Source organism: Pelobates fuscus, chromosome 3, assembly GCF_036172605.1.
Source record: "Pelobates fuscus isolate aPelFus1 chromosome 3, aPelFus1.pri, whole genome shotgun sequence".
Lineage (NCBI taxonomy): Eukaryota > Metazoa > Chordata > Amphibia > Anura > Pelobatidae > Pelobates > Pelobates fuscus.
Window position 1 is genome coordinate 230,496,119 of NC_086319.1, and position 23,071 is coordinate 230,519,189.

General features: G+C 35.8%; 1 protein-coding gene across 2 annotated transcripts in view; it reads right to left on the reverse strand.

Moving 5' to 3' along the window:
- SEMA3A (semaphorin 3A) overlaps nucleotides 1-23,071 on the reverse strand; it is a 215,872-nt gene that overhangs the window by 12,547 nt on the left and 180,254 nt on the right. For both annotated transcript variants that reach the window (XM_063448192.1, XM_063448191.1), the window contains exons 12-15: nucleotides 15,647-15,738; nucleotides 11,239-11,280; nucleotides 9,735-9,892; nucleotides 5,072-5,139 (exon numbers count right to left, since the gene is read on the reverse strand). In XM_063448192.1, coding sequence (XP_063304262.1) covers nucleotides 5,072-5,139; nucleotides 9,735-9,892; nucleotides 11,239-11,280; nucleotides 15,647-15,738 — 360 coding nt within the window. The remainder of the gene's footprint in view (nucleotides 1-5,071; nucleotides 5,140-9,734; nucleotides 9,893-11,238; nucleotides 11,281-15,646; nucleotides 15,739-23,071) is intronic.

Genomic DNA, 23,071 nt, shown 5'->3' on the forward strand with positions numbered 1-23,071 from the left:
TATCACCTTTGGGTAAACTTAAAAAAGGCATGTGTTGTTTATGTAATAGCTTAGGGAAATATATTGCAGGCTACAGTTCTACAAATAAGTTGTTTAATATTTGTGGATATCTGATACCCTTTAAATTGCTCATACAACTGAAGGATATATGGCGTACAGAAATAGGGTCCAATGTGTAAAAGTGCAATAAGTCAGTCTGTTCCCGAGGGAGTATTTTAAAATCAATATTAGTGCTAGGAATTTTAAAACCATATACAGCAAAACCTGGTACACATATTGACCAGCAACTGAGTTCCTACATGTTAAATGGTTTTAGAAAAACTAACCCATTTTTATATTTTGTAAAATGTAATGTATATATGGTGCGGCATGTGTTATAGATCAGACTTGTCCAAGAGGTAATATAGCAATGTTGCAAAGAGTGTAAAGACGGTGGGAACAGATACTTATGCTTCCACCTTAGGTATTTAGTTACTGCCACACAAATATGCAGCTAGTGTCTATTGTGTGCATTGTTTAAAGTATCATGTTCATTACCGATTGGGCACAGGAAATCTATAACGGCCAGGAAGACACACTAGGTTTTGTAAAGAGATCAGCTATTTTCTTCAACAACGAGTTGTACAAAATTAAAGTCTGCATTATTGGCAAATTCATATATTTATTCAAAAAGTCAGCTGTAAACAAGCTAAAAATATCAGCTCACCTAATTTTTCTGTTTAGTGAAAACAAAACGGCACAGTTCGTATTTAAGTTTGTTAATTATATCTTTTTTAATACAGGTTTGAAAAATAAGTTGAAATAATGTTTTGGTTTGGAGCTGTGAGCCACCCAATGTTAGCTACGGGATAGAGTATGTCGGCATTTGTTTTGAGTTTTTTTTTCTCCTTTGTGCATATACAATTCAGAGACTGTTGAAATATATACTAAGTAGATAGATATATATATATATATGAGGTGTTTCATAAGCTACTTCAAGAGTACATTATAAACCCCAATCATGGTGCTTTTATTAGTTAGCTATTAAAAACTCAGATATCGCTGTGAAAGAGAGGACTGTTCACCAGTGTAGTTGTAAATATAGTTTACTAAGGTAGATTTGTATGCACTATATTTCATTTTCAAATCTGCAGTTAGGGTATAAGGATTAGAAGAGACAAAGCACTGAGCCTATCAAGAGAACTTTACATTATTTTAGATTAACTGAATAATTAATATAATAATAGATTATCTGATGAAAAAAAAAGAAAAAATAAATGAACATATCACTTAATTCATCATCCAGTAGAGGGAGCCATTTATCCATGTGTTGTCCAAATAATTAAAAAGCTATATGATTGTGAAATGTACCCAGTGATCACAAACTCTTTATATGGTTAAAGGAAAACTATAGCGTTATGAATACAAAGCTGTATTCCTAACACTATATAGTGTCCCTCTGGCCTTGCCCATGTCCTCTCCCACCCCATGGCAATGAAAGGTTTAAAAATTAAAACAACAGACCACAACAAAAAACCTTTTTATTACAGTATTCCAGCACTGAAGTCTCTCAACACTGGCTCCATCTCCTCCTCCACGGATGTCATTGCGGGGGGAACCTAATGCGCATGTGCAACGAACACTGCACGCGCATTAGGCTTTCTCCATAGGAAAGCTTTGAATAAATTCTTTCATATGGTGTTTTTCAATGTACTGGAAGTCCTCATGCTTAGTGTGAGGCTGTCCAGCATCACTTCACAAAGTTAAGTTTCGTGAATCAGCAGAAAGCACCTCTTGTGGCTGTCTGGTAGACACTCAGTGCAGGCAGTCTTTATACTGCAATGTTAACATTTCCGTTTCTCTAAAACTGCAGTTTTTTACATTGCAAAAAAAAAAAAAAAAACTAATGTAAAACTTAAAAAGCATATTTCTGGCCATTTGACTTTTTAAATTATTTGTTGGTTGCATAAAATTATAATTCCCTTGTGCTTTGCTGTAATTCCCAAGGGAATAAAATGTCAACATTGCACAATTAAAATATTTCTACATTTGAACATTCTAGTGATTTTTCAATTAGCAAAATATATTGACATGCAGCTTTGCCCATACATCTTACTACTCTTAATCCATTTCATGCTCATTCATAATCTCTACCAATTATAGTCCTTCCAGTGAATTTGCTGCATCATTATGTCACTTATCTATCTTTTCTGAAATTTAAAAATATTCTAAAAATACATCATCAGTTAAGAGAAATCTGCATCACTGTGCCTAGAAATCCACATCTACACTGTAATAGACCAATTCATCTGGCTACCCAGAATCCATTTATGTGCAGCCATTTCCTTTCCCCATGATCCATCAATCAAGATATATTCTGTAATTGCTATATATTTATATATTTGGCAAGAGGACTGCTCACCTGAGTGAGCATGAATGCAATAACCATAATAAACAATGCAATGTCTCATTAATCACTTTTTATTAAGAAATCTATTAATCTATTAAAGCTACTGCCCAGAATTATCTGTCCTGTTTGGCTCACAGAAATAGAGCATTTACTCCAGCTCTAGAAATGCAGTTGGCTGAACATACACTGTTTATTAACATTATTCCTATCAGATATTAAAGGGACACTCCAAGCACCCAGACCACTTCTGCAATATTTACCTTGAAGGGTTAAGTACTCCTCTAGTGGCTGTCTACTAGACAGCCACTAGAAGATACTTCCGTGTTCATAGAACACGAAAAGTGTGTTATAACGTCGCTGGACGTCCTCACGCTATGTGAGGACCTCCAGCGTCGCTGAAATCCCCATAGGAAAGCATTGAAAGCATGTCGCTGATGTCGGCAGGGGAGGAGCGTAGGCTGAGTCTGACCCAGCACCGAGGGACATCGGTGCTGGTTACAGGTAAGTCACTGAAGGGGTTTTAACCCCTTCAGCAACATGAGATGGGGGGTGGGAGGGAGAGGGGACCTGCAGTGCCAGGAAAACAGTTTGTTTTCCTGGCACTGGAGAGTCCCTTTAACATTTTAAAAATGTACTTGCATACCTCTGAAAATGTCCTGTCTGGAAATTGGGACAGTTGGGCGGAGTTTGGAGGGGTATCCAGCGATGTGAGCGGTGTAACTAGCAATGCCCTCAACGGGCGGTGCTGATCAGGAGAGGGTGGTCCAGTCTATAAGGGGGTATGGGCAATCCAAAAATGGGACAGTCCAGCCACCAAACATGTTGCCTGGCCAGGCCCCAAGCTATAAGGATTAAAAAGGGAGTGCGCTCCCTGCATGGTGCTAGTGCTCATTGCATAGCATGAGTGCATCTAATTATGTGATACTCAGGGACATTTATCTGGTGGTGGCAGATGCAGGATACCATGGAGCTAATGTGGGATGGCAGGACAGTACCCCAAGGTTTGGACTGTCCTACCAAAAGTGGGATATTTGAGAGTATGTACTTGTCAGTGTTAAAATGTTTGCTTTCATATATAACCCATTTCTACACTTGCTTTTAAATTCCTTTAAATGAGCAATAAAGTGTTAGTAATACAAAGCTGTATTCCTAACACTATAGGGTCCCTATGCCCCAATCACTCATGGCAGTCAATGGTTTAAAAAGCCTTTAAACAAATTGCCGATTCCTGTGCCAAGGTCCCTCGTGCTGACTTTGTCTCCGCTTCCTTCAACGTCATTGTGAGGAAGAACCTAATTGCCGCCCATGCTAAGCGCGAGGACGTCCAGCTTTGTTTCATGGAGTTAAACTCTGTTAAACAGCGGGAAGCTCCTCTTGTGACTGTCTGGTAGACATGCACTAGAGGTTGTATTAAGTCTGCCATTAAACATTGCAGTTTACCTAAAACTGCAATGTTTTTAGTTTGAAGGTAAAGGGGACAAGGATTGTACACTCATATCACTTCAATGACAGTAAGTGGTCTGGGTGCCTATAGTGTCCCTTTAAGTAACCAGAAGTATGGGAATAACACATTGCTTTATTTGAGCGTATTTAGGGGCATTCAAATATTTACAGAAAATGCACATTTATATCATTAACAATAACTGATCTGTGAATTATCATATCACACTTTGATGTTGTAGTTTGTGCCATATGTTGTTTCAGTTCTTTAGTTTATTCTCTTCTCATGCATTCGAAACTAACTTGAGCAGATGTGTCTACTATTCTTCATTTGAAAAATGTTGAATTTTAGAAAACAATCACATATTACTCCTAGAAAGCAACTGCAATAATATCTATTTCAAAGCAGGCAAAAAAATAAATAAAAAAAATCAGTGTTAATGCAAAGGCATTTTCTCAAGTACTACTTAACTTTTTTTGATCAAATAAAGAAAATGGAATCATAATATTGTGCCTGTAATAGTTCAATTTTTAAGTATGGGCTAGAGTTATTATCTAACCCAGTGTTACTTATTTCAGTAGTGTAAATACAGCACATTACTGAGGATCTTCATGTTCTTCTGTATGGTCTCTTGCTCCAAGCAGTGTGAGTGAGGGGAGGGAGGTAAGCATATGACAGAACTTTATATATCACAGTCACTCTCCACTCACCTTGTACACTAAAATTGTGCATGGCAAAAACATTTAGTTTGTAGAAATACAAGTTGTTTTTTTTGGTTTTTTTTTTAAATGTAATTCAGGGGTCATCCATGTTTGGATTGAGATGAATTTTGTCCATGTGATTGTGTCAAGAAAAACAAATTGGCCGAACCAAAATGGAGTTAAAATTGGCCAATTTGTGTATTGTGCAAATATTTAGCAGTATACTGATAGGTGCATTTTTGCGCCATTTGATTTGCAGATCAAGTGAGAAGAAGTAAGCAATAAAGGGAGGCAGTCAAAAAAATATATATGTTTTTTTGGGGGACTCTGAACCTACAGCAGATCACCCAAAATTCTGAAGAACTGTGATTCGTTTGAAGCCCAATGAACAAGTCAATTGCACACTGCTTACTCTAGAGCCTGGAGATGAATTGTCAGACTGGGCAGAGAAACATAAAGATCCTCTGCCTCAGTCTTACTCAACCATGCTAAAATGTGGAACAATGTAAATGAAAAGGAGAGTTTTCAATACGTATTTACCATTATGCTGGAGATCTGAGCAGTGAGTTAGAGGATCCCCATTCCGGATATCCTGACGCCTTGTACGCCTACGAACACAAAGTCATTTATAATTAGACATCATAATTAACGTACTCATTTTGGTACTGCATGCAACAAACACACATCAGACCTGAAAAGTATATTTTTTTGGGTAGCTTTGTGAAGGCTTACCCATGCATATCAAGCACTGCTTCACAGGCATTTTAAAAATAAACAAGTATATATCCTTTTTTTTTCAGCATATATGGCATGCTAATCCGTTCTCTTGAACTGCTATATTGAAATCAATGTTCTATTTCTATTCTAAGATAATAAACAATACATTGTAGTATATATGTGTTATGCACAAAAACATAAGAAAACAGAGTAATCTAGTAAGTGGTTCAAAATGCAGGCCAATGATGAGGAACAGTGCTAAATGTTGCCATTACAGTTTATTTATCCTTTATATTTTAACACCCACTTGGACGTAATATGCTACACTATGAGTTGTCTATCTTGCATTTTATATAATTCAAACATATACAAGCAATATATTTAAAACTTGTCACATTCGCCCCCTCAAGAACAATATATTATGTCTGTTTTGTTTGTGAAAACTTAAAGGAACACTATAGGCACCCAAGCCACGTCATCAGGGCCGGCCTTAGGGGTGTGCGAGCTGTGCGGCCCTAATGACGTGGATCCTAAATCCTATAGAGATGAAGCATACATTTACATATTATCAAATGAAAACGTTATAACTAACAATTTGATTATTTTAAAGACTATTTTAATTTGGAAAGAGATTGTTCTTTAAGACATGCATCCAGGGTGGCCTAGCAGGTTTTTGAGCCTTTCAAACGTGATACAGCACCATATCACAAAGTGTTCTTTTTCCTTTTAATGTCATTTAATAGTTTAGCAAGTTCTTTACAAGTCTGATAGCATGTTTCACTGAAATCAATAGGTGTTATTCAAAATACATTTATTGTGTTGGGAGTCTGAAGCTTCTTTCAGGGCAATTGGAAGTATTGATTTAAGTTAAATCTCAGCATTTTACTCCTGACATTTGGTTCAATAAAACACAAGAAGATTTTCAAGGCAGAGTATTATCTCAACCTTCCTGAAAGATATGTGGTATTTAAAGTGGACATTGTCTTTTTTACTAGATTCCTGCTCTGTGTTAAATTACACCTTAAGACTAGAATTTTACCACTTTGGCCTGTCGTCAAAGCTGACAAGTTAATAAAGGGAAGATCAAGTCTGCTTAATGAAGCAACGTGTTAGAGGAACAGTAATTACAAATTGTTTTTTTGTTCCCTATGGTAGACAGCTCTATTATGTTACATGACAGACATACGTAATGTTTTTACAGATATGTTACACATTCCCATGTGACCCATCTTTCCCTTTAAAAGAGGACAGAGAGAGCATTAAACTGCTATTTTGCTAACTTTTTCGTTTTACAAGTATTCTTGGTAAATAAATAACTATCACAATGCTTATAGCTGACCAGAAAGGAACTTCATTCATAAATGCAAGCAGAGCGAACAAAGATTGGTGTAAATGGTAAAATGTCATTGTAGAAAGCCGCCAGAGGATTTGCAAAGTCAGGACACAGCAAAGGGGATTAGTCTCAGGACTGAGCTGTAAATCCGTTTCTAATCATCTCACTCAGCTTCCTGTATACAAAAGTCAAGTATTCTTGGTGTAGAGACACTTGGTTGCATCAGTCATGTCAGCTGTTATAGAAGGATAATCAGTTATTTTCTGCCACAGATCAAAGTCATTTTACACAAAAGCTGAAAAGGAAATGCTGTGTGTTTCGTATGCCTTGGAAGGTTGTTTATTGAATAGATGACTTACATGAAACAATCTACTTTGTATGCTTAAACCAGATTGTACAATTGTGTGGAGGTGATTCAATTTATCCAAGGACACCTTCCATAAGAGAAACTATCGTTTTAAGTGCAAGAATCAATTGCACACTTTGAAATCCATTACAGATCGAGAGTTTCATTACGGTTGCCTAAATTAGTTTCTTGGTATAACCGCGGTCCTACTGCCAAATCCATTTAATAAAACAATCTTCTAGGTGGTTATTTTAAGCCATTCCTTAGTATAAAAGATGAAGATCTCTGTTCGAGACTTCTATTTATAGAATTGCAGTGGATATCAAACAAATGTCATGTTTGAAAATTAAGTCAACAGAAGAGTTTATGAAACTTGACACACAAAGCATCTGCATGCAGCTAAGTGGTAACTTTGTAAGCTCTCAACTGTTGTTATGTCCCTTTGATAATATAATGAATGCAGGGAAACAGGAGTGGAACATTTCTCTTTCAAAGTCAAAGTCTATTATTACATTACTGTCTTTTTTTACTTATTGTATGAGAAAATATGATGTGTATGCAACAGAACAAAACATGAAACAGATCTAAAATAGGATGCATATAACTACATTTTGATAAATTAAAAGTAGGCTTAGATAAAAACTATAAAAAAAAATCTAAAAAACAAAACAAAACCCATAATATATATTTTGTATATAGACCATTTGCTCAAACAAACAGGTCAAAGAACATTGTGTTTTCACCTTATTGTCTGCTGTACATTTCATTGCTCTATTGTAAGTCACAAGAATGTGGCACTCAGATTTTTTATGTTAGTGCATCTTAATGTTTTTATAAAGGGTTATACTACTCAACCATCCTTTTGTTATCATTACTACTTGCTACAATGTACAGTGCTTTTTCATTTTTTTGAATGAAGTTTAAGGGAAAAAAATGAAAGTTATTTTTTGTGTTGATACACTGCTCAAATTGTGTTTCTCCCTTTTTTTGTTTTTTTATTCTTTATTTTTGATGTGCATAAAAGTTACATGCATGCCGGTAATGCCACGACAGCAAATACTAGCAACTCAAAGCAAACAGTAATATGGAATGAGTTAATACTGCACAATTTCTATAATAAACATGCTTGTAAGAAACTCTGCACAGACTATATCAGAAAAGGAAAACAAGATAAGAGTTATGTCTGCCGATGATAGTTGGTATTTGATTATTCTGAGACATGTACTGATGTCAATGTGAACTTAAAGCATTTATGATTAAACAGGTACTGCCGAAGAACAAGGATTATACGAACAAGTGTAAGCAGAGTACTTTGACACACGAGTAGTAATAGAAAGATTTAAAAAATGCTGCAGGCATACGGTAAAAAGAAGAGTGAAAAATAAAACCATTGGGTGCTTACTGCATAGAGGAAACTAGCATACATATCAGTATACTAGGTAGGTATATCGATTAGGTAATATATATATATATATATATATATCCTAGGTTGTAAAGGCTTTGACTCTGGTGAGCCGAGCTAGGAAGTCAATTTGGTATTAGGCAATAGATTAGTTCACCCTATGCCCCGGGTGGGCCATAGCTTGCAGTCCAGCTTCTTGCCGCAACCGATGGGACCACCACCCCAGAGTCAGGCACAGACTGGAGACAGATGAGAGACCTTCTCCACGGCAAGTTTACTGCTCCTCCATGTTGTGGTAAGGTCCATACTGTGCAGACTTGCTTGTGGATGGGTGACTGTTCTAGTGCGTTGCTGATGTTGTGCAGTCTTCCGCGGATGGTGCTTCAGAGTTTGACCCCTTGTTGTTTGACCCCTGGTGGTCAGGTAGTGACAGGAGCTGGTGGGATCGCTAAGCCCAGAGGAGGCCCCCTCCCTTCCCTCGATCATCTCCACAAGGTAGGGATTGTGAAGCTGTTGCACGTGCCTCCAATGCTGCCCAGAAGCGTTCAAGAATTGCTTCAACGTAGCTTCAACAGGGAGTTTTCGATCGAGCAATGCTGGGTTGGTGACAGGCCTTGCCTGCGAGGAAGGAAAGCGTCCGCCATCTTAGCAAATTCAGCTTCCCAGGGAAGGCGAGCTGATGAACACTGTGCTGCATTGATTAGGAGAGCGGCTGCCTCTCCCTCCCGATGCCTGCACTAGTCCTCACCTGGAGCTCCGTGTAAAATAAACAGCCAGCACTTCATAAGTTCTGCCCAGACTCTCATTCATTTCAGAAGGCAGGTAAGTCACCCCTGGTGCTAATTGAGACTGCTAGAGGGCGATTATTTGTAGTATGCAGTAGTTTGCTGAGGAGCACTCTCAAGATGCTTCTGGATGTCATGAGGCTCAGGCCTCGCCCCGTGTTTCTCGCTTTTTAATAATAATAATTGTGTTGTAATGAAAAATTATGTGTCACATAATATCCTAACCAAGGATATAACCTTAATTATCTTGATTTGTTCCATATAACATATTTACAAGCTTTTATATTATTTAGAATGATTTATGACCACACCATCAAGTGAATTAAATTATTATTTGAGACTACCATTAAAGATAACTTCTCATGGGGAAATTACATAAATTGGTGCATAACATGTCTAATACATACAATGGCATTACAATGCCTATAATGGCTACATAATTTCGCTGCACATCTTAAAATAATTAGATGAATCACTACATGTAGATTACCTTATTTCCTTTATTAAACTATCTGTGAACTACTAGCAGGTTATTTTATGATTGGCAGGAAGAATTCTGGAGATGCCAGAAAAAACTTAACAGAATAACAGAATGAGCTTTACGTCTTAAAGGTTATCACCTTTTAGCAGTAGGAAAGTAACGAGAGCATGAAGATCCATCCCAGGCACAGTAGGGATCTCTGGCAAGACAACATTCAGCACATGCTTTTCCATAAACATCACAGCGGTGCAATGGCAGCTGGGAAACTCCTACAGAGGAGCCAATGTACAATTGTTGCTGTAAAAATAGACATTTCATTGTCAATATAAAATATATATATATGCAAAGTAAAAGCATATGTGTAAAATACATTTTTTTAATATTTACAAAATAAAGTCTATTATTACTTAAAATAATTATGCATTAGCAGACTTTAAAAATGCACTCTGTTCTGTGTCCACGATCCATTACGCATACTGTAAGTTAGGATCCAGATTTTAAGTCATGACTAAAAAATTCTCTCCTTTAGCATGTGTGCAATCACTCCTCAAATGCTTAATGTCATCCAGCTAACACTCTGAAAAGCCACACGTTTGTAGTCATTTTATCCACAGTTATGAACAGCATATATTTTTTTTTTTTGCTGCATTTATTTGTTGTTCTGCCAACAAAAAGGATTATTCTATCTCAGTAAGAGGACTTTCTTGCCAGATACATTAAATAAAAATAGAAAAAAACAAAACCAAAAAAAACACACACTCCCATATGGATAGGGCAAGCTGTTTCCAAAAATCGTAACTGTATTTGTTTAAATATTTGTCATATTGTAGTATTGTTCTATTAAACATCCAAGATGTTCTGTTTGCAATATATTCATTAAACATGAACTCACGTATAGGCAATAGTGCACAATGTGAGAGCATATAAATCTTAATTCACCATAAAACTGTGTGACAGCTATGCCATAATCCTCATTTAATATAAATTCTTTCTTGCATTGTTTTGGCTATGTATTATGCATGGCTTCATCTGGAATTACAGAACATTGCATCTGAGCGTGAAACGATGATATCAAGGGACAGAAGGTCAGTTAATGTCTAACTTTAGCTTCTGCTTTCCAAGTTATTTTAAAAACACATTCGAAAATTTTGTTTACAGCCTCCTGAATATATATATATATATATATATGTATAAAATATATATATAAATATATATATACACACATACGTATACGTATCTTATATAAATGGATAATTTGTTTTATTTAACTTTACCATAGTATATGTAATATTTTATAACAATAAACCAAGTAAGGTCTGGGAATACATTTAAATACTATAAAATAAAATGTAATTTTTGTTTTAAAAGTGATTGACCCAGTGGAAATGATGTATCCTAGTATCAGTATCCAAGCAAATATTGATCTCAAGATTCAGGTCGATTGCTTTAGATATTTACATTGTGTTTATGGTTTAGGAACCGATGCATATGTAGACCTATGTGTACTACATTCTTACTTGTACAAATCTCACAGAGGACAAGGGGAAAATATGCATCACCATAAATGTTTTGCAATGATGTCAAGAGAATAAAAACAAAATTAATGATGGAAAAATAGGATGAGAAATAAAACCATTTCATACTTGCTTTGTGGAAATCTCCATGGCAGAAATAGTCGTTGGCTCCTAGGATAAGGAATAAAAATTAATATAGCCACCGCAACAGTCAGTCATGAATGTAATAATATATTAAAAAAAAATATATGTATTCACCAAATTTACATTTCTATAGTAGCCTAATTAGAATACTTTTCTGAGCATAACCAGCGCATACATATGAGCACGCACCATAAAATCTTCTGAAAAAAATGTTTTGCACAGAATATATCTGTATAACATAAGTGGTTGTTTGGGGAGGGATGGTGGAGGGTGGAAATAGTCAGTAAAAAGTTATTTTATAGGGTTTATGCCAACAGATGAAATATAAAAACCTCAGAATATATACTGTATACATGAAATAGGAATGCATAGAAATAAATACTGAGAAATGATTGACAGGTGGCTGGAGGATTTCATTTTTGAATTTAGGTTTAAAATAAGAAATAAAAAAAATAAAAAACTGTACACGTTTGCTACCAATTTAGCTAGCATAATTTATTACTTTATGGTACACCTAGATACATGTGTAAGCTTTTTATACCAGTAAATCTCAACTCCAGTCTTCAGGTAGTTGAAATTCACTCTGTTCGTTCAGACAAAGTTGATGCTGTGCTAAACCAGGGCCAGCCATAAATTTGTTCTGTATGAAGCTGCTGAAGCATGGCGTTAAATAAGCATTATATCAGGTCTAGCTATATCTTCTTTGAGACCACATAAAATAAAAAAAGCAAAACGTATGGAAGAATGTGAACATATTACTTCAAGTGCTCTAAGTTTTACTGCAATTTGCTAGAAACTATTTCAGCTAAAAATAATAGCCATCAACACTGATCACCAACCTCTAACACTTCAGATATGGTTGCTATGACAACAAGTTAAGATAATGGCTAAACTAGCACGGCAATTTTTTTGAAGTTAACAACAGTACACAGAAATATACATTCTTATAAGACATAACATGAGAATTAACCAAAAAAGATAGTTGTCTGAAATAGAAAACTAAAATCATTGCAGAAATATATACTGAACAAAAATTGAAAATGACATACAACTTATAAGCAAGCAAAATTGTACCCAGTTATAAAATGGACATTTCACTTTGGAAGATTGTGCACAACAAAGATAAAAGTAATAAAACTGAAAAGCTATGTTAAAAGGAGGTGAACTTGTGAAATATGAAAAGCATTTGAGACAAATATTCCACTTCCTGTTAAAATGTAATTACTAAAGTTATTTGTAGCTTCAAGTTATCCACAAATGCAGTTTGGAATGTCAAGTACATACCATTAAAGGGACACTTCGGGCACCAACACAACGTGAGTGCATTTGATAGAGAAGACTGCGGCTTCAATAATATGCAGTATATTTGCATGCTCAAATCTTTGTAGTTTGATTTGCACAAATAGATCTAAATGTTTTACAAAATGCTGAACAATAAACCTGCCTCCCTAGCCATGCCCCCTCATGCAAGAAAGATTTCCATATTAAGCATATGCACACAGTCTCAACCCTAACGGCACTGAGTGAAATTATTTTTATTCACAAAATGGCTGCAGACAGAGAAACTACTTACAGTGATATACTAACTGTATGTATCCATGGGTGCCCTTTCCTTCTAAGACAGGTTATTTTGTAGTTCAGATCGTTCAGTGTGGTCAGTGAGTTGTGAGCATACCTTTGATAAGGAAGTATTTTACTGAAGTGAGGGGGTGTGGCTAAAGAGGCAGGCTTATGGAACAGCATTCTACAAATAATGTATTTATTTTATGCAAAAGATATAAAAATTTGAGCAAGTAAAAAAAACACCTGCATATTAACAAGGCCAAAACCGACCAAATACATTAAAGTAGCATTGGTGCCCGGAGTGTCCCTATAAATAAATTGAAGTGCATGTGAAAAGAAAATGAAACCCAAACACATGTTTACATACTGAGCCCCTGGTAGCTTAGAAATTTCTTCAGAAGCCCAAGCTGGGATTTTTCTATAATACTTATATATTATACTATTTATACAACATTATGTATCTTTGATAACATTTGATAACTTTTTTTTTAAACTGCAGCTTTGGCTAGAGTTCCTTTCATCTTAGAGCAGTACTTGGACATATATGCCCCAACCTGTCCAGGATTCATGATCACTCACTATTTGCATATGTTGTCTTTAACTCAGCCACCTTCCTTAAGGGATATACTCCAAGAGGATAGAGGGGGGTTGCAAAATCACATTGTATTTGTTTCTCAAGCTTCAATCCCAAAATATTATTAGAATCCCTTTAATACTTATCTAAAACCATTGGGATATTTACAAAATTGCGATACAGTTCTAAAAGTAGAGCTATTATCAAGCAAAAAATGCTTATGTTGGTTTTTATTGTGAGTGATCAGCTTTTACAACTTTGAACTTCTCTAAATTTAGCATTTCTTTTTATTCAAAGCATATATATATATATATAAACCATTTAACATACAGCATTATGTCCTTCTGTGAGTAAACTGCAAAGACATCAATGATATGAAGATTATTATTCTGGCAACCAAGAACTGTCTACTTGAACTTGGCCTTGCTTCTCAAAGCTTGCAATCTACTATGCATTACTCACTCTGTGAAGGATAAAAGATTAGCAGACACCTTTTTATCATAGTGTGCCTTTATTGGAGGGTGTAGCGAGGTAAAATTAAGTGAAAAATCTAAGCACGATTTGGCTTTTTCCGTTTCAGATATATAAATAATCAGAATACAAGTGAGCACAAAATTGGATTATAGTGTACTGTTTAAAACAAGATCGTGTTTATACATCTGCAGCCTTTTTGAAAAGGGATATTTTTGTTTAGTCCAATGAATACAAACACTGACCACATCTTAAAGAACACATTTTGAGTTACTATTGTGAAGGGTGATTGTGGAAATGACAGACAATTTATGTTCAAACGTGTTAAAGGTCAATGATACATCCTATCCAAAGTAATTCTAATTTAAGTCCACAGACTATACCAATTATACCAAAGATCGAATTTCATTTTCAGCAGGGAATCTTTAAAAGCATTTATGCATCCAGATGGATGGGTGGCTTAGAAATTCAAGGTATAAAGATTTAGCAAATGTTCTGCAGGATTTACAAAGAGCTAGTGTACACTTAAATAAATATGTGCAAAAACAAAAACATATTTGATTTCTTAATCAGCTTTCAGAAATAAGTAAAATAAGTAAAATAAGTAAAACTGTTACTCGTTAAGACTATCAGCTCAATTGAAGGAACAGTAATGCATTTCATGCTTGGATTTCTTATTATTGCCATTAGTTTAGTAAATTAGAGAAAGATCATTATCAACTACGGTAAAATGGTTTGGTAGTGTTTATTTTTATTGCTTTATATCATTTTTATAGTTCCAAAGCTCTATAAGGATGCTTTATACAAGAAATGTTAAATTAGTTTTTTTTTTTTTTTAAAGAACGGCTCACTGTAGTGGGTTATAATGCCAGGAGTGCCCTGGCAGCCACCCAATGTAAGTAGTCAGATTACTAGCAGATTGATAACCTACCTGGGGTCTGCTAGGCACTGGTCATTTCTAGCATCGAGAGTTAAAAGCTCCTGAATGGAGCTTCCCTTAGTTCTCCTAAGCTGAGCCTTCATTGACTGAGAGAGTCAGCTTTTGGCCCTCGCGGCAGGGGTGACTGGCACTCGGCATCCCCAAGGTAAGTTGTCAAACAGCAATATTCTATGTAATACGGTTTACAAAGCATTAAGAAAATGCATTACATCAAAAAGCTTGGATCCTCCTGCAGTGAAAGTCTCATACACCAGGAAATGGCTGAGATACCTCAGCCTGCCCATGACGGATCTGTTCATTTCCCATAAACTGCTGCATATGAAAGAACTTATAAAAATATAACAAAGTTTGCACATCCACTAAAATACACCTCAATAATGGCAACTACTGTATAAAACTGGGCAGTGAGTAGATAGTTGAAGGACAAACTGGCAAGACGGTGTATTAGTGCTGCCATACACACATTTGTGGAAACTATATATTTTAATGTGTATATTTGCTGACCATGTCAATAGTACAAAATATAAATTAAATGTGAATTAATGATTTTAGGATGACAGGCTCATTTTAAAACCTCTGGTGGAATGCCATCCCATATCTGGTCCCTATTACTTTTATCACAATATGTACTGTAATACATCAAGGTCAACAAAGCAGGAAGAGTTGTCTGTACAAAGGGATTGCACATAAATATCATATATGGCACCGAGTTCTCATAGTACAGCATTCTGTATAGAGAGCAATACAACGTATCCTTAATCTGTGAATAAATACTGTAATTGTCAATCTATCCCACAGTAAAGGAAGTTCTATGGGCAACTATCAAAACTATAGTCAGAACTTACCTTAAATACAGTCATTTCTTCAAGCAGGACTTCCTCTAAATCATGCCACGTCTCCTTTGGAACAGAAACTACTTTCAAAATGGTTCCCATATCTTAAAAAAGAAAAGAAAAAATATATATGTCTTAGTTCACACTTTATGTTGTCAACAGCAGAAGAACATGGAATACTGCTCCAAATGATTATATAGAAACAATTTACTTACAAGTGTTCTGTACTTTTGAGAACTACATATTGGCTTTGTAAAATTACAGTTCTCAGTATCCCATCTGCTGTCTATGTGTGTGGTCATGCAGGCATCTATAATCAAAGTGTTCTACTTTCTGTTCATGCCATTTATAACACAGTGTAATATATTTTAAGTGACTTATTTTGAGGGAAATTATCATATGGTTATACCATGCTTAGTACTAAATTTAAAGATCCATTTCTAAGACTCTCGTGAAATAAAGCAAGTTACATAATCTCACATTATATGAAGTTAATTGCTGGATGTTTGGACATATGACATGTGGCCAAAGTAAAAAATAAAATATCCAATACCTGTTGAGTGAATACTATATTGAAAGCACTATGTCTATGAGTTTGCAATGTTATGAACAAAGTAATGATTTTTTTAGGCAGCATGATTTGTGACTTTTTGGTGGTAGGGATCTGAAAATTGGTTTCTATTACCCATCAATAACTTATATTTTAATATCTGAAGGTGTGCCGAAGTCCGTGCTTATGATAATCATCAGTACATAAAATAGCCACACTAAGATAAAACATTTTGTTCTGATTTAAACTTGCCTACTAATCAGCTTTGAGAGTATCAAAAAATCTTCAATCTAATTATCAATCTAATTATCTGGGCTTGATAATTAGTTGTTCACTCACTTTAAATTCTGCATGACCCAGGCATGAATGTAAATCCTCATAACTCCCAAATTTTGAAATGGACAAACAAACACTTCAACTTTATAGGTGTGAGTGAGGGTGTGGCAAGGGGCATGGCGACAACAATGTATGCCACTAAAATGTAATTCAGAATAAGAACAATGTATCGTATTTATATAGACTGAATTATAAACACATTTATTGTGAAGTAAAGACAAATTAGTGAAAGTATTATTGCTGTAGAGCTATGTTATTCACTCAGACACACCAACTATTTGTAGCTCCTAGAAGAGAGGGACACTTGGATAGAAAAGAGGGACAGAGAGATTAGGGTCCAAAATAGGAACTGTCCCTCCTAAACAGGGACACTAGGGAGGTAAGCATAATGATTTATCCTTTAGCAACAATAAAAACGGCAATATTGAAACTTCAATAGTACCCACTATTAATCTCTTAAAGGGACACTATAGTCACCAGAACAACTACAGCTTAATGTAGTTGTTCTGGTGAGTATAATAACTCCTTTCAGGCATTTTTTATGTAAACACAGCCTTTTCAGAGAAAAGGCCATGTTTTACATTGCCCCTAGGGACACCTCCAAGTGGCAACTCCTTAGATGGCCACTGGAGGGGCTTCATAGCTCATGGCTGCACAGTAAGTAGCCCTGCCTTTCAGTGTCCCCACGCTCTGCATGGAGATGCTGAATTTTACTCATAGAGATACATTATTTATTTTATTTATTTATAAAATATTTTACCAGGAAAGATACATTGAGATTTCTCTCGTTTTCAAGTATGTCCTGGGCCACAAAACATTGCATTGATACATTAGGGTACAATAAAATACATTGATTCAATGCATCTATATTAGGAGGTCCTGATAGGCCAAATTGGCACTTGGCCCCACCCCCGTGCTGATTTTAGCTAAAAAGCTTCCATTTTGATGATGTCACTAAGAGGGCAGAGCCAGCACACCCACGCGGCGCTGGAAACAAAGTGAGTTTTAAACTTTTATAGCGAGTTAAGGGGGGGCAAGACACCTAAATGGTGGGTTAAACACTATAGGGTTAGGAATACATGTTTGTGTTCCTGACCCTATAGTGATCCTTTAATTCGTCTTTATTATTAGGCATATTTGTATCAGCACATATTAAAAATAAATAAGATGGAAACATGGAACTTCAAGAATACACTAAACATCAGGTACTGATTATAACATAGTTCACATAATTAACACACTGAATCAATAGCCATTTTGTTTCTATATGCAAAACATTGCAAGCATACTTTTAACAAGTCTTGTATCAAATATGGTGTTATTATACAAATTATTATGTTAAATTGGCAGGAATAATTTTAATCTCCAGTAATTTTTAAATAAACAATTGAAACAAATCATGATATTCTGCAGTTTCTTAGTTTTAAGATTATATCTAGTGATTCTATGAAAAGTGATTTTATGGAGCTTAATTTCAATCCATCCAGCACATGGTTCTGTAAATGGGCACTACTGACAGAATATAAGTCCATAATGTGGCATGGGTACCTATGTCATAGCGAGTGGTTGGACTAAGGCCTGTGAAAAAGCTATATAAAAGCTTGAAAATAATGAAAACTAATATATATACATTTGATTTAATTTTCATTTAAAAAAAAATAATATTTTTTTGTTCCAGTAACACTTTCTTTATAAAGGAGCATTTGACATAAGTATGTCATTTTCACTTACTTATCTACCTGGATTCCTTAACCAGTTTTCAACCATTTATATTTTGAATAATAAATATAAAATGAAGTGCATTGTCATTGCTTCATTTGAAAGATTTCAATGCAACAGTGCCCCCGAGACAAATGAATTTACACAATTGAAAATGTTCTTTTGTTAACAGTTGACCATAAAATATCTAAATACTTTTTATGTAAATCAGTAAGACGTTGCTGAACAAGCTTTTTTTTCCTATAGTTTTAATATATATTTTAAATCATGCTAAGTGCCACAACTGTTCAGAGGCCAGGTAATATCTCTGTTGATCTTTGAGGGCATATGTCAAGTAAAAATACAGAAAAATTTACACTTTCAACCCATGCAGCTGCATGCTTCAGGCAGTTCATTTAATATTGCTGTGTAGTTTTCCTGTAAAAGCAATGCACTTAACAAGGCTCTTCACAAATGTAATGTATGTAGTTGGCATTTGAGGATAGTCAGAGTTTTGTGTCTGGGACTTCATTTATGTAAGATTTTATTGCTTGTGAGAACATAACATTCAGACAATCATCTAGCAGATGGGAAAAATGTCAACTAGTAAAACATACCTATAGTTAACTCTTTCAGGGTGTAGTGATTGTACGTAGATGCTCTGTTAACTCAGTATAATGTAGTATTGACCAACTTGCCAGTACTATATTATATATAGATTATTATCTATGTAAAGGCAGTATGACTGGAGTTGGGGGAGGGGTTTTGTCCGGCCTATATGTACCTACCAACCAGCTACCACCTGACTTTCTATTGACGATTGGAACCTAGTTGCTAGGTTACCGCACTCAACTTATTGTACTCAGAAGTTTAGGATGGTGTTCCAACATCAGTGGAGGAGAATCCGTTCATGAGTTCATCAAATTCATATTTTTTGCAGAGGTAATACACTCATCATATAGATATCTATTACTGAGCTTCCTCTTTCAAAGAGGTTACAAGCTCTTTATCTAGATATTTGTTGCTGAGATTCCTTTGTTGTAGAGGTCATGTGCTGAAATTGGTATTTGTTACTGAGCTCCCTCTTTCTCAGAGGGCACAAGCTCATCTAAATTGATATTTGTTACTGAACTTCCTTATTCAAAGAGTTCACGCACTCTTCAAATTGGTATTTGTTATTGAGCTGCCTCTTTCACAGAGCTCACGTGCTCATCAAATTGTTTTTGTGACTGAGCCTCCTCTTTCGCAGAGGACACGTGCTCAAACTAGTATGTCTAACTGAGCTTCCTCTTTCACAGAGGTCAGGGGCTGATCAGATCAGTATTCATTACTGAACACCTCTATCACAAAAAATATGCACTCATCAAGTTGATAGTTGTTATGGGGCTTCTTCCTTTGCACAGGTTACACACAAATTGAAATTGTTTTTTGAGCATCCTGTATAACAGAGGCCACACACTCATCAATTTTGTATTTTGTTTCTACCGCAGAGGTCATGTGCTCACCAATAACTGGTACATAATAACTGGGCTTCCAATTATTACAGAGATTATACACTTATCAACTTGGAATTGTTATTTAATTGATATGGTCACTGTCACAGTGGAAAACCCCTTAGTTGATGCCTTACAAATGCCTTTTAAAATTAACAATGTATAGTCTTTCATTTGTTCTATATAGTTTTTTTTTTTGTCTTTCTAGAACTTTTGTTTACACTACACTGTTAACATGTTTCTGTGTCATTTGCTCCAAACATGTGTCTGGTTACCCACAAGTTAATATATATATATATATATATATATATATATATATATATATATATATAAGTCACATGGATCTTGATGTTCACATTTACTGCCACTTCATTTGCAGTCTATCTTACATACATATATTCACGTCAAGTCTCGCCATGTATACTTCAACCCATCCATTAAACAGCTGGAGCTATTTTATCCTATATGGTTAACTTTAATGGTCATTTAATAAACTGATTCAATTTTTTTCAGTATTATTTGGTAACAGGTATCCCTAGAGTATTTTAGTCATCCTGGGTTCATTTAACTTTACCTACCTTACTGGAAATCACTCCGCCACACATTTTTTACAGAGTTGGTACTGAATTATGAGCACTAGGTTCTCTTGAGTAACTTTCTGGTTGTGGTTTTAGGTTCTTGAACCTCTGTACACCTCTAGCCCTCCAGTTTTATATTCACTTATACTCAGTGGTGTATTTTGGATTTTTACTACCCTAGGCACAACTAAATTCAGGCACCCCCAAAATCTAAATTTGCCCCCCCAATTTGTGTCAAGGCCACTTTTTTGACTGACAGACACAGGCCCTCATTGACACATGCACTGATATACACAGTCATTGGCACACACATACAGTCATTGGCACACACAGTGTTTAACCAACACACACTTTCACTGACAGACACACACTGACACACCCGCTCACTGACAGGCACACTCTCAGATACACATAAAATGACATACACACACTGACACACACTCATAGGCACACCCATCCTCACTGAAAGACACACACTTTCACTCACAGACACACACTGACAGCTACACTCACTCACGGTCATACACACACACTGACAGTGAGAGACACATTCACTGACAGACACACACACATACACACATACATTTTCTCATACACTAATTATTAATATATATTTTTAAAATTTAAATCCACCTAGCCTCTCTACCTTTGGGAGAACTGGAGTGGATAATTTCCCTGACAGCTGCTGAGTGGGCTCCTTTCTGGCTCTGCTGGCTGGGCTAGCACTGCTGGGGCTGCTGGCTGGGCTGGCTCTGCTGACTGGGCTGGCTGGCGCTTAATGGAGGCGGCGAGGGAACCAAGCTCTTCTTGCTCAGCAACCTTGCACACCACTTAGTGATGACAGGGCCAGGGTGACATCAGGCAGCTCACTGTTTAGTAGACATGCCCCTACTTGCGATATAGCGAGTAGGGGCAGAATTTACTAATACTAAGTAATCTTTAGTATTAGTAAATTTAGCTGAAAGATCAATTTAGGTCTTTCAGCCTTTTGGTAGATAGCTCCCTAATACCCGACACAAATCGGATCGGAATTTCATTCATTCTGTTAGGACAAAATTCTGTTAAGACGTTCGGGAATACTGACAGGAAGCATTGTGAGATCACATAGGAAAGGTAAGAATTGTGGGAAAATTTCTCTGACTTCAGGAAACGGAGCACATTTTGCTCCTCCTCTGGTCATAGATGGTCAGGCGTAGGTAACCTCCATAAGACAAAATAGTCCCTACTTTGTCTTATGTTTTAAAGAAAACTGGAGCAGACAGGAAGAAATGAAGAACAGATCCTGACAGAAGGAGAGAAGAGGAATTGATTGGGGACAGGTAAGTTCGGCATGACAGTGCCACTTTAATATCTTCATCTTAAAGGTACTTCCATCCATATATGTGTATTTGTGCATTAACATACATAAATAAACCTACAGTTTTCCACTACTAGCTTTTTACTACTAATGATATGCTTTACTTAATACATTTTATAGAGGGGTAGTATATTTATTTTTGATGTAGTTATGAGAGCTAAGTTCTATTAGTATGCCTACTAATAAAAGCATTAATTTCACCAATGCTTGCCAAGACAGTGAGACAGCTGCTCATGATAGTAAATAATATTCAGTGAACTATGATGTATTTGTACCAACAAATTGTCCAGGGGAATTACATATCTATCAACAATGTTTTAAACACTAATGGTAATGAATTACAACGATCTGTCATTTGGCTTGAGTTTTTTTTTGTTTGTTTTTTTTTTTTTTTTTTTAAAGGTATAAATATTTCTAGAAATCAACTTATAGCACTTGGTGAGAACTTTGTTCATTATTATGACACCTAATATGAGATTAATACTCAGAGGACTATATCTCCATGAATATTGTAAAAAACGATGTGTTGAGAACAAAACCATTAAATGACAAGTTTCGTAGCAATGTACAATACTTTCAAATGTAAGTTTAGACGTGGAACTTGATAAGGGTAAGATTAAAACGGACTGCTAACCTCTGAGCACTTTAATTAAAACAAATGGCTTTTCGTTTAAGGGTATATAACAAATCTTGCAGCCTTTGCATCTGCAGAAACTTTAGAGGTCAAAGGTAACAAAAGTTAATCACTATTGAGACTCTGAAGACTCTGATCAGGCCCCAGGTACCAAAACTATACTATATCTGCATTTCAGATCAGAGTAGAATTTCAAATACTTTCACATAAATTAAAAAAAAACAAAAGATCAATGGGTTTCATTTTAGAGCTTGGTTTAAGTACAAGGGCTTTTAATTTACTTTAATGACAAATCTACTACCATTATTTGAACTATTACCTAAAGTCACATATTCAGAGAACTAAACAACCAAAGCATTGATTACAGATCTTAGTATTACTGGTCACAGTTAGTGATGTCGCGAATATAAATTTTTCCGTTCGCAAACGGCGAACGCGAACTTCTGTAAATGTTCGCGAACGGGCTAACGGGGCGAACCACCATAGACGTCAATAGGCAGGTGAATTTTAAAACCCACAGGAACTCTTTCTGGCCACAATAGTGATGGAAAAGTTGTTTCAAGGGGACTAACACCTGGACTGTGGCATGCCGGAGGGGGATCCATGGCAAAACTCCCATAGAAAATTACATAGTTGATGCAGAGTCTGGTTTTAATCCATAAAGGGCGTAAATCACCTAACATTCCTAAATTGTTTGGAATAACGTGCTTTAAAGCATCAGGTATGATGTTGTATCGATCAGGTAGTGTAAGGGTTACGCCCGCTTCACAGTGACAGACCAAACTCCCCAT